We start from the raw sequence: 12,496 nt of genomic DNA on the forward strand, positions 1-12,496 counted from the left end.
TCTCTGGGAATCTGGGAATTCTCCCTGCAGCCATCTCTCTCGGAGATGTGAGAAGTGGTCCCACCCATAGCTCTCTCTGGGTGATACCTTTTCAAATCCTTTTTCTAGGCAGCTTTGGAAATATTTGGGAAGCTTCTGCTTTTCTTTATTCTCAACTTTTAAAACTCTTTTCTTCTGGAAGATGATAAATGCTAGGAGTAGGGAAGACGAAACATTCACTCATTCAACAAGAATGTCAGAGCCAGGCACTGTATTAGCCTGGGGGCCACCTGGGCCCTGAGAGCCTACATCCTAGTGGGAGAGAGAGGGCAGACGACCTAAACAGATGAACAAGATCATTTCAAACAAGTGCTTGAAGAGAAAGTATAGTACAATTATGTGATAGAAACTGACTCTGGGGAGAGGCCTCTGAGCAAGGGACCTTGTGCTGAGAGGCCTGCCTGAAGTGGGCTCCTGTGGAGGCCAGGAGGGCTCTGTAGAGAATGGTCAAGGACGCTGCTTCGAGGCCAAGATGTGGCCAAGTTTGGATTTTACTCTTAAGTCAATAGAAAGCCATTGGAGTACTTTAAAAATTGGGAAGAAGGCCAGGCGTGGTGGCTCACGCCTGTAATCCTAACACTTTGGGAGACTGAGGCAGGAGGATCACAAGGTCAGGATATCGAGACCATCCTGGCTAACACGGTGAAACCCAGCCTTCACTAAAAATACAAAAAATTAGCCAGGTGTGGTGGCAGGCGCCTGTAGTCCCAGCTACTCAGAAAGCTGAGGCAGAGAATTGCTTGAACTGGGAGGCGGAAGTTGCAGTGAGCTGAGATTGCGCCACTGCACTCTAGCCTGGGTGACAGAGGAGACTGTCTGAAAAAAAAAAAAAAAAAAAAAAAAAAAACCTTGGAGGGCATAGTGGCATGCACCCATGGTCCTAGTTACTCCAGAGGCTGAGTTGGGAGGATTGTTTGAGCCCAAGAGGTTAAGGCTGCAATGAGCTGTGATCGCACCACTGCACCCCAGCCTGAGAGCAAGAACCTGTCCTCACTCCCCAAAGGGAAGATGCAACATGATTTGGTGTACATTTTTTTTCCTGAAAGACTTACTGGATGGTCCCTTCCAGAGTGAGGTACACACATCCACGCACTATGGTCAGCAATTGCTCCCGGGACCCCGACATCTCAGTTTAGTGAACTCAGGGCAAGACAGCGACTGCCCATGGTCAGCACGGCAGGTGGGTGGGTCCAGCGAGGTCACTTCCCCAGGAGGGCATAATTGAGCAGCTTCTGGATCAGGTCCACGTGGGCCAGCAGCATGCAGCAGTGGCTGTAGTGCTTCAGGCGCAGGGCGTCCCTATCAGTGTACTTGGCCTGCAGCAGCCCCAGGTAGGCCTCCCACGTGTTGCCCACAGTCTTGCTGCAGGTGAAGCAGCGCACACAACTCCTGAGCTCAAGTAGTCCTTCTGTGTCAGCCTCCCAAAGTGCTGGCATGAGCCACCACGCCTGGCCTGATATAATACATTTTTTTTTTTTTTTGATACGGAGTTTCACTTTTGTTGCTCAGGCTAGAGTGCAATGGTGTGATCTCAGCTCACCGCAACCTCTGCCTCCTGGGTTCAGTTGATTCTCCTGCCTCAGCCTCTTGGGTAGCTGGGATTACAGGTATTTGCCACCATGCCTGGCTAATATTTTTGTATTTTTAGTAGAGACGGGGTTTCTCCATGTTGGTCAGGCTGGTCTTGAACTCCCAACCTCAGGTGATCCACCCGCCTCTGCCTCCCAAAGTGCTGGAATTACAGGCATGAGCCACCATGCCAGGCCCACCTGATGTATATTTTAAGACCTCCTTTGCTGGTGGAGGACAGATTTTGTGTGAAGGGGAGGAATAAAGAGTGGGAGCAAGGGGGCCACTGAGAATGGTGTTGGAGAGGCTTGGGGGAAATGGCGGCTCAGGATGATGGGCTGGGTTTGGACAGGGCATGGAGGGCCTTGCAGGTGGATGGGCTGTGGATGGTGGAGGAGAGTAACGAAGGTTTCTGTCCTTCATGAGCCCTGGAGGGAACAGATGAGATCACACCATTGCATAGTAAGGTATCCCTTACTGTGGGGTAGCGAACCAGGCAGGGAAAAACCTGGGAGGAATCAAATTTTATTTTGGACACGTTACTTCTGAAGGGCTAACAGACTTCCAGGCAGAAAGGCCCTTGAAGGAAACATTCTAGGGGTCTCTCTGGGAGGCTTAGATCAAGGAGCTGAGACCAAAAGGAGAATGGGAGGGACGAGATGATACAATAGAGGTGGAGCCGAGGCCCTTAGAGGCGGATAGGTGGATTCCTGAGGGAGGAGGAAGGGGCTGAGGTTGCTAGAGCCTGGAAGCTTCTTCCGGAGCCATTGGCAGGACTTATGCAAACAGCTCTGGGTGGGAAGAGGGAACCAGGATATCCTCCTGTGTCTTTCCTCTTCTGCAGTCATCCTGGATGACTCCCAGATGGAATTTCTTGGATGTCATTGCTTGGAGGTCCCCTGCATGCCTGAAGAAGGACATGCTGGAGAGCAGGATGCCTGGATCCCATGGGGGAAGGGAAGTGCCCAGGAAAGAACGAAGTCCCAGGGGGAGCTTTTAGTGTGTGGGTGAGTGGGGAGGCTGGGGTAGTAGCTGACACTGTCCCAGCTGCATCCCAAGTTTGAAAGGCACCTCCTCCCCCAGCGCAGGCATCCTGCCTCCCAACCCTGTAATTACGGCGCTTCCCAACGCGTGGTTTGCTCCCATTCTTTGGCTTCCAATAGTTGCAAGGGATGAAGGTGGACATCTCTGTGATTACGGAGATGCCAAGTGAGTATTGACTGCTCCAGGGTGTGGATGGAGGGTTGTGAAAACCAGGGTGGGGTGACGCAGGGTCAGGGTCATGATAGGGAGAGGGGCAGCTGGGTCCTGGACAGGGGGACTAAAATAAGGGACGCCACCTTCAGAGGTGACACATTAGCCCAGGCCTTCCCAACGGGTTTGACCAGTTCTGTTCTGATGGTATTCCTGTGCCACTGGGCTGGCCCCTCCTCCCCTCATCCCCTATAAAGCCTCTTGGGGTTCCCAGGCACCCAGACTCAGCCCACCCCAGCTTTGGGGGCCAGTACACAGCCATGATGCTCAACTGGAAGCTCCTTGGGATCCTGGTCCTTTGCCTGCACGCCAGAGGTGAGGTGGGAACAGAGGCAGCGAGTGCAGTTTGGGGACAGATGAGGGATGGTCAGGATGGGGGAGGTGAACTGGACGCATGGGGTTGCAGACAGGAATTCAGGGGATGCAGAAGATGCGTCTGGCTCACCAGAAACGGCTTTCTGTACACAGCGGGTGGGGGACAGGAGTTCAGGGGTGCAGAAGGTGCGTTTGGCTCTCACCAGAAATGGTTTGCTGGCTCCATGTGGCAAAGTCGGTCAGGATTAATGCGTGCGGGACGAGTTTCCTCGGAGCTGTGATTTGTGTTAAGGAGCTGGGGTCTGTGTGTCCGGGGGCCAAGGTGTAGCCCACTTTGGGTTGTAGATTAGCCTGAGGACAAAGCCCGTGGGGTACCCCAACCAGGGTGGATGGAGCTTATTTGGAGAAGTCTGGTCAGTTTAAAGTGGGACAAGTGAATGGTTCAGATCCATCGGGGGTGGGTTCATGACATTTCATCATCAGTTAAGTATTTACAAACGTACAGACAGCTCTTTGAGAGGGACTTTTTTGGTCTGTTTGTGGGTCGGTTCAGGCTGTGTCCAACTAGAGAGGCTCCTCCTTCTGGGGCTGGGGCTGGGGTGGCAGAGAGAAGCCCTCACCTCCTCTTACCTTTCTCCTTCCTCCTTTACAGGCATCTCAGGCAGCGAGGACCACCCTTCTCACCCACCCGCAGAGGACCGAGAGGAGGCAAGCTCCCCAACATTGCCTCAGGGCCCCCCAGTCCCCGGTGACCCTTGGCCAGGGGCACCCCCTCTCTTTGAAGACCCTCCGCCTCCCCGCCCCAGTCGTCCCTGGAGAGACCTGCCTGAAACTGGAGTCTGGCCCCCTGAACCGCCTAGAACGGATCCTCCTCAACCTCCCCGGCCTGATGACCCTTGGCCAGCAGGACCCCAGCCCCCAGAATACCCCTGGCCTCCTGCCCCTGAGGTGGACCACCGACCTCAGGAGGAGCCAGACCTGGACCCACCCCGGGAAGAGTACAGATAATGGGCTTCCCCCAGCCGTTCTGCTCCCAGGCATCTCCAGACACCCACGCCCTCTCCACTCTGATTCCCCGTGAACTCTTCCCAATTTAGCCCGTCTCCTTAAACCTCTTCCTCATTCCCTCGGTTTTATTCTGAACCCAGAAGGTGGTGTTCTCAATATTTCCTGTCCCCTCCTGAGATCCGTACTTAGCCCTCACATTGCCCGTTTTTTCCTCTGACAGCCTAAGCCTACTCTTCTACCTCACCTCCGGGCCTCGGCCCCCCCTACCTCCCTCCCCGTCTTCCTGCCCGCGCGATCGCTGGGGCAGGGCTGCGGTACTGTGTTCCCTTCTGCCACCTGGTGGCCGGCGGCAGGAATTATCAGTAGACAGCTGTTGCTTCCATGAAACGGAAAAATAAAAATCACGTTTTCTTAATTCTGAATCTAGGCTGCTGCTTTAACTAACATTTAGTGTTTGTTTGTTTGTTTGTTTGTTTGTTTGTTTTTTGAGATGGAGTCTCTATCTGTCGCCCAGGCTGGAGTACAGTGGCGCGATTTCGGTTGCAAGCTCCGCCTCCCGTGTTCACGCCATTCTCCTGCCTCAGCCTCCCGAGTAGCTGGGACTACAGGCGCCCGCCACCAAGCCCGGCTAATTTTTTGTGTTTTTAGTAGAGGCAGGGTTTCACTGTGTTAGCCAGGATGATCTCGATCTCCTGAGCTTGTGATCCGCCCGCCTCGGCCTTCCAAAGTGCTGGGATTACAGGCATGAGCCACAGTGCCTGGCCTTTTTTTTTTTTTTAAGACAGAGTCTCACTCTATTGCCCAGGTTGGAGTGCAATGGCGCGATCTTGGCTCACTGCAACCTCCGCCTCCCAGGTTCAAGCCATTCTCCTGCCTCAGCCTTCTGAGTAGCTGGGATTACAGGTATGCACCACCATGCCTGGCTAATTTTTGTATTTTAGTAGAGACGGGGTTTCACCATGTTGGCCAGGCTGGTCTCGAACTCCTGACATCATGATCTACCGGCCTCGGCCTCCCAAAGTGCTGGGATTGCAGGCATGAGCCACCGCACCCGGCCAACACTTACGTTTTTGACTATTTGGATGCCCTCTTCACAGTCCTAAATTTACAGAGACCTGGAACTAATCTGAGTTCCTATCCTGCCCATATCCAGTACCTAAGGCTATGGGGCTCAGCAGGAGGAGGGTTGGAAATATCACTATGCAAGTCACAGTCACATTCAGGCCCACATTTCTCCCTTTCTGGGAACACTATATTGAAGAATGGGAAGGCAAGTTTCATCTCTGTTTAATGGCCTGTGGCTTGGATACCCCTCGTGGCATATGCAAACCTTCCCAGGGGTGTGTCGGCAGGACCAGCTTTAAGGGAATCATTTTCCAGATGAATATGTGCCCCTCCCTAGAAAGAATCTCCTGCCTGTCCCGGGCCTGACCAGAGTGCCCTTCCCAGAGCTGCCAAAAGTCAGTGGGAAACAAATCAACCCTTCCCCCTTTCCCATCTCATTAAGGGATGCATTTTCTTTCTTTCTTTCTTTCTTTTTTTTTTTTTTTTTGAGACATATTCTCACTGTCACCCAGGTTTGAGTGCAGTGGCCCGATCTTGACTCACTGCAACCTCCGGCTCCTAGGTTCAAGCAATTCTCCTGTCTCAGCCTCCCGAGTAGCTGGGACTACAGGTGCCTGCCACCACGTCCAGCTAATTTTTTTATTTTTTATTTTTAGTAGAGACAGGGTTTCACCATGTTGGTCAGGCTGGTCTTGAACTCCTGACCTCAGATTCCACCCGCCTTGGCCTCCCAAAGTGCTGGGATTACAGGCGTGAACCACTGCGCCCTGCCTCATTCATTCATTCTCTTACTTCCTTAGTGTGTCCACGAATGCCAGGTGCCATGGGAGAATATAAGAACATAAAGAGTAAAAATATGTAGTTTCTACTTGGAAACTTAAAATTGAGAGAGGCAGGATTTACAGTTAAGTTTAAATAACATCAAAGACAGTAAAAATGCATATGTCCTAATAATGACACGAGTAAGTGCCAATGTAATAGCCTTGGCAGTAAACGCTGTGAGTTCAGAAGAGTTACAGTGAGCTGGATTAGTCAGGGAGGCTTCCGGGAGGAGGACCCGGAGCTGGACCTGAGAGAAGAGCAGGCGGTGTGTCTGGAGGATGGTCCAGGAAGGGTGGACCTGGAACCTCATACAGGGTGCAGGTGCAGAAGATGCCCCTGGATGATGTGCTCTCATGGCCAGACCCACCAGCTGTGGGGACCAGCCCTTGCGCCTATATGCATCAGCCTTCTTGTGTGCTGTTCCCTATGTCTGGAAGGTCCTTCCTCTCCCAAACCAGCTGTATTTCTCCTCGGGAACGCCTCTGCCTACACCACTCCCTCCGGCACCCCGCCCGACCCCCGACACCCTTCACCCCAGTCACACTATGGCAATGATTTATTCATGTCTGTCTTCCCTTCCCAGGTCATGAACTTTGTGGAGCAGGGACTGTGTTCTATGCATTTCTTCTTGAACCCCTTTACCATTTTTGTGCCTATGGACTCCCAGAGTGCTAAATCACCCCCGACAGCCAAATTACCCACAACAGCCCGGCCTATGCCTCCGCTGGGACCTTTTCCAGGGACAGAGAGCTGGAAGCACTTGGAAATTTTTCTCTCCCACATCCTCACATGCCACCACCCTCCCACTCCCCCAGGCCACTCCCAGGCCTTAACCAATGGTGCACAAATACGAAGGTGTCAATACCCCAGCCCTCCATGTGTCTTAGCTTGGTTCCACTCATGTGCTTGGGTCCACTTTCCCACTCCCTTTCCACTCCTCCCCACCCTCATTACTTTTTTTTTAGGACAGGGTCTCACTCTGTCACGCAGGCTAAAGTGCAGTGGCACGATCATAATACATTGCAGTGTCGACCTCCTGGGCTCAAGTGGTCCTCCTGCCTCAGCCTTCTCAGCCTTCTCAGTCTTCTGAGTAGCTGGTACTCCAGAGGCACTCCACTCACTGGGCTAATTGTTTAGTTTCTTGTAGAAATGATGTCTTGCGGCCAGGCGCGGTGGCTCAAGCCTGTAATCCCAGCACTTTGGGAGGCCGAGACGGGCGGATCATGAGGTCAGGAGATCGAGACCATCCTGGCTAACACAGTGAAACCCCGTCTCTACCAAAAAATACAAAAAAAAATTAGCCGGACGAGGTGGCGGGTGCCTGTAGTCCCAGCTACTCGGGAGACTGAGGCAGGTGAATGGCGTAAACCCGGGAGGCGGAGCTTGCAGTGAGCTGAGATTGGGCCACTGCACTCCAGCCTGGGCCACAGAGCGAGACTCCGTCTCAAAAAAAAAAAAAAAAAAAAGAAATGATGTCTTGCTATGTTGCCCAGACTGGTCTGGAACTCCTGCACTCAAGCAATCCTCCTGCCTTGGCCTCCCAAAGCGCTGGGATTACAGGTGTGAGCCATCATGCCCGGTCCCCTCATTACTTCTATTTATGTATTTATTTATTTATTCAATTTTTGAGACAGAGTCTCCTTCTCGTTGCCCAGACTGGAATGCAGTGGTGTGATCTCAGCTCACTGCGATCTCCACCTCCTGGGTTCAAGCGATTCTCCTGCCTCAGCCTTCTGAGTAGCTGGGATTATAAGCATGTACCACTACACTTGGCTAATTTTTGTATTTTCAGTAGAGACAGGGTTTCATCATGTTGGCCAGGCTGGTCACTTCACAGAAGACAGAAACAGGCCTAGAGAGGTACAGTGACCCATGCAAGGTCACACAGGGGACAAATGGCAGAATCAGGATTTGAATTCAGGTCTGTGCTATGCTAACAACACTGATATTAACCACTACATCATCCCAGCTCTTTTTTTTTTTTTTTTTGAGACGGAGTCTTGCTCTTGTCACCCAGGCTGGAGTGTAATGGCACCATCTTGGCTCACTGCAACCTCCATCTCCTGGGTTCAAGCAATTCTCCTGCCTCAGTCTCCCAAGTGGCTGGGATTACAGGTGCCCGCCACGATGCCCGGCTAATTTTTGTAGTTTTTTAGTAGAGACAGGGTTTCGCCATGTTGGCCAGACTGGTCTTGAGCTCCTGACCTCATGATCCACCAGCTTTGGCCTCTCAAAGTGCTGGGATTACAGGTGTGAGCCACCACGCCCGGCCCATCCCAGCTCTTTATTAATCTGTGTAACCCTGACACAGAATACAGTGCCTGGGCCGTCATGCACACTTAATGTGTGTTTTGTGAAAGGCTGAATTATTTAATGAAGGGCCCAGTTAACAAAGAGTAGATCAGAATGATTGGAGTAAAGTAACCCGGAGAAGAGAGAGACATGTTGGAGAGAAAAGTCGGGGGAAAATTAGGGAAGATCTCGGTGCTAGGTGTGGGAGCTCATATCTGAAAGTCTCTCTCCTCTATTAGAACTGTGCCTGGGCCCGGACAACATAGTGAGATCCTGTCTCTGAACAAACAAAATTAGTTAGCTGAACATGGTAGGGTGCACCTGTAATCCCAGCTATTCCAGAGGCTGAGGTGGAAGATTGCTTGAGCTCAGGAGGTCAAAACCAGCCTGGGAAACACAGCAAGACCCCATCTCTAAAAAAAAAATAAAAATTAAAAAAGGGCCAGGCACAGTGGCTCACACCTGTAATCCTAGCATTTTGGGAGGCCAAGGCAGGAGGATCACTTGAGCTCAGGAGTTTGATACCAGTGTGGGCAACATAGTGTGACTTCACCTCTACAAAAAGAAATGTTTAACAATTAGCCAGGTCATGGTAGTGCATGCATGGAGTCCCAGCTAATTTTTGTAGTTTTTTTAGTAGAGACAGGGTTTCGCCATGTTGGCCAGGAAGATCACCTGGCCATGAGAGGTCAAAGCTAGAGTAAGCCATGATTGTACCACTGCACTCCAGCTGGGATGACAGAGCGAGACCCTGTCTCAGGAAAAAAAAAATTGTGCCCAGGGTGGGGAGAAACACATATATCTCTGGGTATACTGTGTCAGGGAGCTATGGCTAGAAAGGAAGAAGGAAGTCTGGACCCCTCAAACTGACCCTCAAGCCAATAAGGTGGAGTTAGTTAGGAGGAAAAAATTAATTAATTAATTTTTAAATTTTTTGAGACAGGGTCTTGCTCTGTTGCCCAGGCTGGAGTGCAGTGGTGCAATTACGGCTCACTGCAACCTTGACCTCCTGGACTCAAGGGATCCTCCCGCCTCAGCATTCTGAGTAGCTGGGACCACAGGCATGTGCCACCACATCCATTTAAGAGAAATTCTTAAAGAAGAGAGAAAGTGAGGGAAAGGAACTGAGCCCCTGATGTTGCCTAGGGGAAAAGCTGGGGCTCTTTACAGCATGCTGCCTTCTTTAATTCCACAGCACTGTGTGGGTTTCCATGCCTTTATTTCCTTGGAAACTATGAGCTTCTTGAAGACAGCAATGGTGCCTTGCCTTTCTTTGTATCCCTTACTTCTCTCCTAGCACCTGGCCTAGAAGGCACTCAATAAAACAAATGATTAGCCCCATTTCACAGATGAGGAACCAACACTGAGAGAGGTAACTCAGCTATGCAAGTCATATCACAAGTGCCAAAGTCAAGACTGGATGCAGGACTGCCTGGCTGCAAACCAATTCTTCCCAGGCTGACGTGGCAGGTAGGTGAGTGGGAAAGAGAAGGGGGAGGCATGAGGCAACTGGAGATTTTAGTACCTATTAATAGGCAGTGGATCTTGGCACTCAGACAGGTTGTCTTCTTTAGCTGGGGAGGAGACTGAGTGGGCCTGGATGGTATGGAGGTATTTGCACAGGGAAACCCATTGTGCTGGCTTCTCCATTCAGATTAGACAATGCTGGTTCCTCTCTACCTGCCTTGGCTAAGCTCACCTAGGAGTAAATGCAGCAGGGACACCGTCACATCTATGTCAACACAGTCATGGAATTAAATAACAGAATAGGATCACAGATTTACAGAACAATAGCCCAGAACCTTGGACATGACAGATAGTTATTAAATGCTTGGCCAAGAGAAAAAGAAAGAACCTAGAACTAGTATCATAGTAAAATCTAATTATACAATCTGAGTTACATTGAGAAAGCACCAGGCACAGCCCTCAGCCTTTGGGCAGCGAATGATGTCTTTGGACTAGACAGAAGAGATGGTTGTCTGCTCTGCTTTGAAGCTCTCTGGCCAGGGAAACTCCAAACCATTCATTTGTTCATCCATTTGCCCACACAATCAACATTTATTGAGCATCTGCTGTGTGGGGTGCTAGGTGATGGTGACAGTCCCAGGAAGCAGTTTCAGTCCTCCCTGCCCTCAAGGGGCTCTGTGTTTAGGAAGGACAAACATATACATTATGGCAATAAAATTTGATGAAAAGTTAAATTAGAGAGGGGCACACCCTGACGTAGGAGCCCAGGAGGGACTCCTAACTTCTCTGCCAATTTCATGTTTCAAAATCGTTTGACCTGAGACTCGCTTTGGTATAAACTTAAGCTTTCTTACTGTACATTTTTTTTCTCCTGCTAATCTTTAATTAAGTGCCCAGCAGGTGCCTGGCACTGACTCAGAAAAACTTGCTGAATTAAACCAAATGCACCTCCTGTGGGTTTTCCCCCCTAATATCCTCAGAGGCATTAACCAACTCCCTCCGGGAAATCCCCAGTCCCCACCCCGTCCCCACCTTTCCTTTTGCAGCGTAATTCAACTCGTGCGATGGGGGCAGGCAGGATAGCATGGTAGTGAGATCAACAGACTGTGACTTGGGTTCTTGTCCCTACTTTGCCGTTCGTTCTCTGTGTGACCTTGGGATGGGACTTTAGGGGGATTTCTTTAATAACCTCTAAACTCGCATGCCAAGGTAGCGGCTCTCAGGTCTTGTTCCAAGAACTGCCACCAGAGGGCAGCCTAGAGACTCCTCTCAGGTGTTTTCCTCCAGAGCTCTTTCCCTCAGTAATGTCATCCACTCCCTGGGGCCATCATCAAGGCACACAGGTGTCCCCTTAGCTGCCAAGGCAACCATTCTAAAGTGAGCCAGGCATGTGAGATGAGGCTAGACAGGGTCTGGAGCCCTCAGGAAAATTCAGGCACAGGCTGCTTGTCCAAGTGGACCTCATGATCATCATTTACACATTCTCTCCGTGATTATTTCATGAGCCGGTGGTCTACAGGAGAGGATACCACAGCCAGTCAAAGGATCAGGGCCATGCCCTCAGGGAGCTGCTTTCCAGCGGGGAAGGAGAGAGATACACAGATGCTTACAAGGTATCTGTAGTAGGATGTCACCTAGTGATGAATGGTGTGATGCAGCTTAGGCATAGCAAGGAAATAGGGATGGTCCAAACATGTGTATACGTTTTTTGTTTTTTTTTTTTTTTGAAATGGAGTTTCACTCTTGTTGCCCAGGCTAGAGTGCAGTGGTGTGATCTCGGCTCACTGCAACCTTCACCTCCCAGGTTCAAGTGATTCTCCTGCCTCAGCCTCCCAGGTAGCTGGAATTACAGGTGTTCACCACCACGCCCGGCTAATTTTTATATTTTTAGCATAGATGGGGTTTCGTCATGTTGGTCAGGCTGGGCTACGAGCGAAACTCCATCTCAAAATACTAATACTGCTACTACTAATAATTCCTGTCTCCTAAGGTCATTGAGAGAATGGAGCTCAGTCCTGCACGGGCAGACGTCGGCACCGAGCTGAATGTTACAGACTGCCAAGGAGTCGGTGCTGGTCTCTGGTGAAGATGTTCTAGTCTCAGGGCCCAAGAGAACAGAGTGGGACACGAGATGCCTCTCCAACAGGAGTCTGTGTTTGCTGGTCACCTCTGTGTGCTGGGTGATGCCCAGGTGCCAGGGAGACACTGGGCAGTAGGAGAAGCTCCCTCCTGTGAGGAACTCTCACCCAGAGGCACTCAGACAGCCCAGAACACAGGAGGGAAGATGGGCCGCCACAGTCCCATTCCCAGGCGCTCCAAGGGCCAGCTCACCCTAGAAGTCGCTGCTGGTACAAGTCTTTCCGGCCCCTCCTCTCCTGAGAGCACGTTCAGACTGCACCTCGGCCCTCTCTTTCACCCTCCTGAGGGAGGTGGGACTCTAATTCTGGGTGACCAGTAACAATAAAAACCACTAATAGCCCTAGTGGAAAGAATGACTATTTAATAGGTGCACATGATGAGCAGACAAGGAGCGCTCTCTTCCCTCGCACTCACTCCGTAGAACAGGGAGGGGAACAGTCTTGTTACTGTGAGAGCTAGACACAGCCTCTGTGGTCTCCCTCCTCGCAAGACAAGAGGGGTGGCCTCAGGCTGTGACTGAAACAGC

The 12,496-nt window shown here is 51.1% G+C and overlaps 1 protein-coding gene and 1 pseudogene across 1 annotated transcript; one reads left to right on the top strand and one right to left on the bottom strand.

Annotated features, from left to right (window-relative positions):
• Nucleotides 1-791: 791 nt before the first annotated feature.
• On the bottom strand, nt 792-2,010 carry LOC114677647 (DNA-directed RNA polymerases I, II, and III subunit RPABC5 pseudogene; annotated as a pseudogene).
• Nucleotides 2,011-3,122: 1,112 nt separating this feature from the next.
• Nucleotides 3,123-4,185, top strand: PSORS1C2 (psoriasis susceptibility 1 candidate 2). The gene is given in 2 exon segments (NM_001114954.1): nt 3,123-3,177; nt 3,830-4,185. Coding segments are annotated over 2 exon segments (411 nt in total).
• The last annotated feature ends 8,311 nt before the right edge of the window (nt 4,186-12,496 follow it).

The sequence above is a fragment of the Macaca mulatta genome, chromosome 4 (genome assembly GCF_049350105.2).
Source record: "Macaca mulatta isolate MMU2019108-1 chromosome 4, T2T-MMU8v2.0, whole genome shotgun sequence".
In the NCBI taxonomy this organism is placed as follows: domain Eukaryota; kingdom Metazoa; phylum Chordata; class Mammalia; order Primates; family Cercopithecidae; genus Macaca; species Macaca mulatta.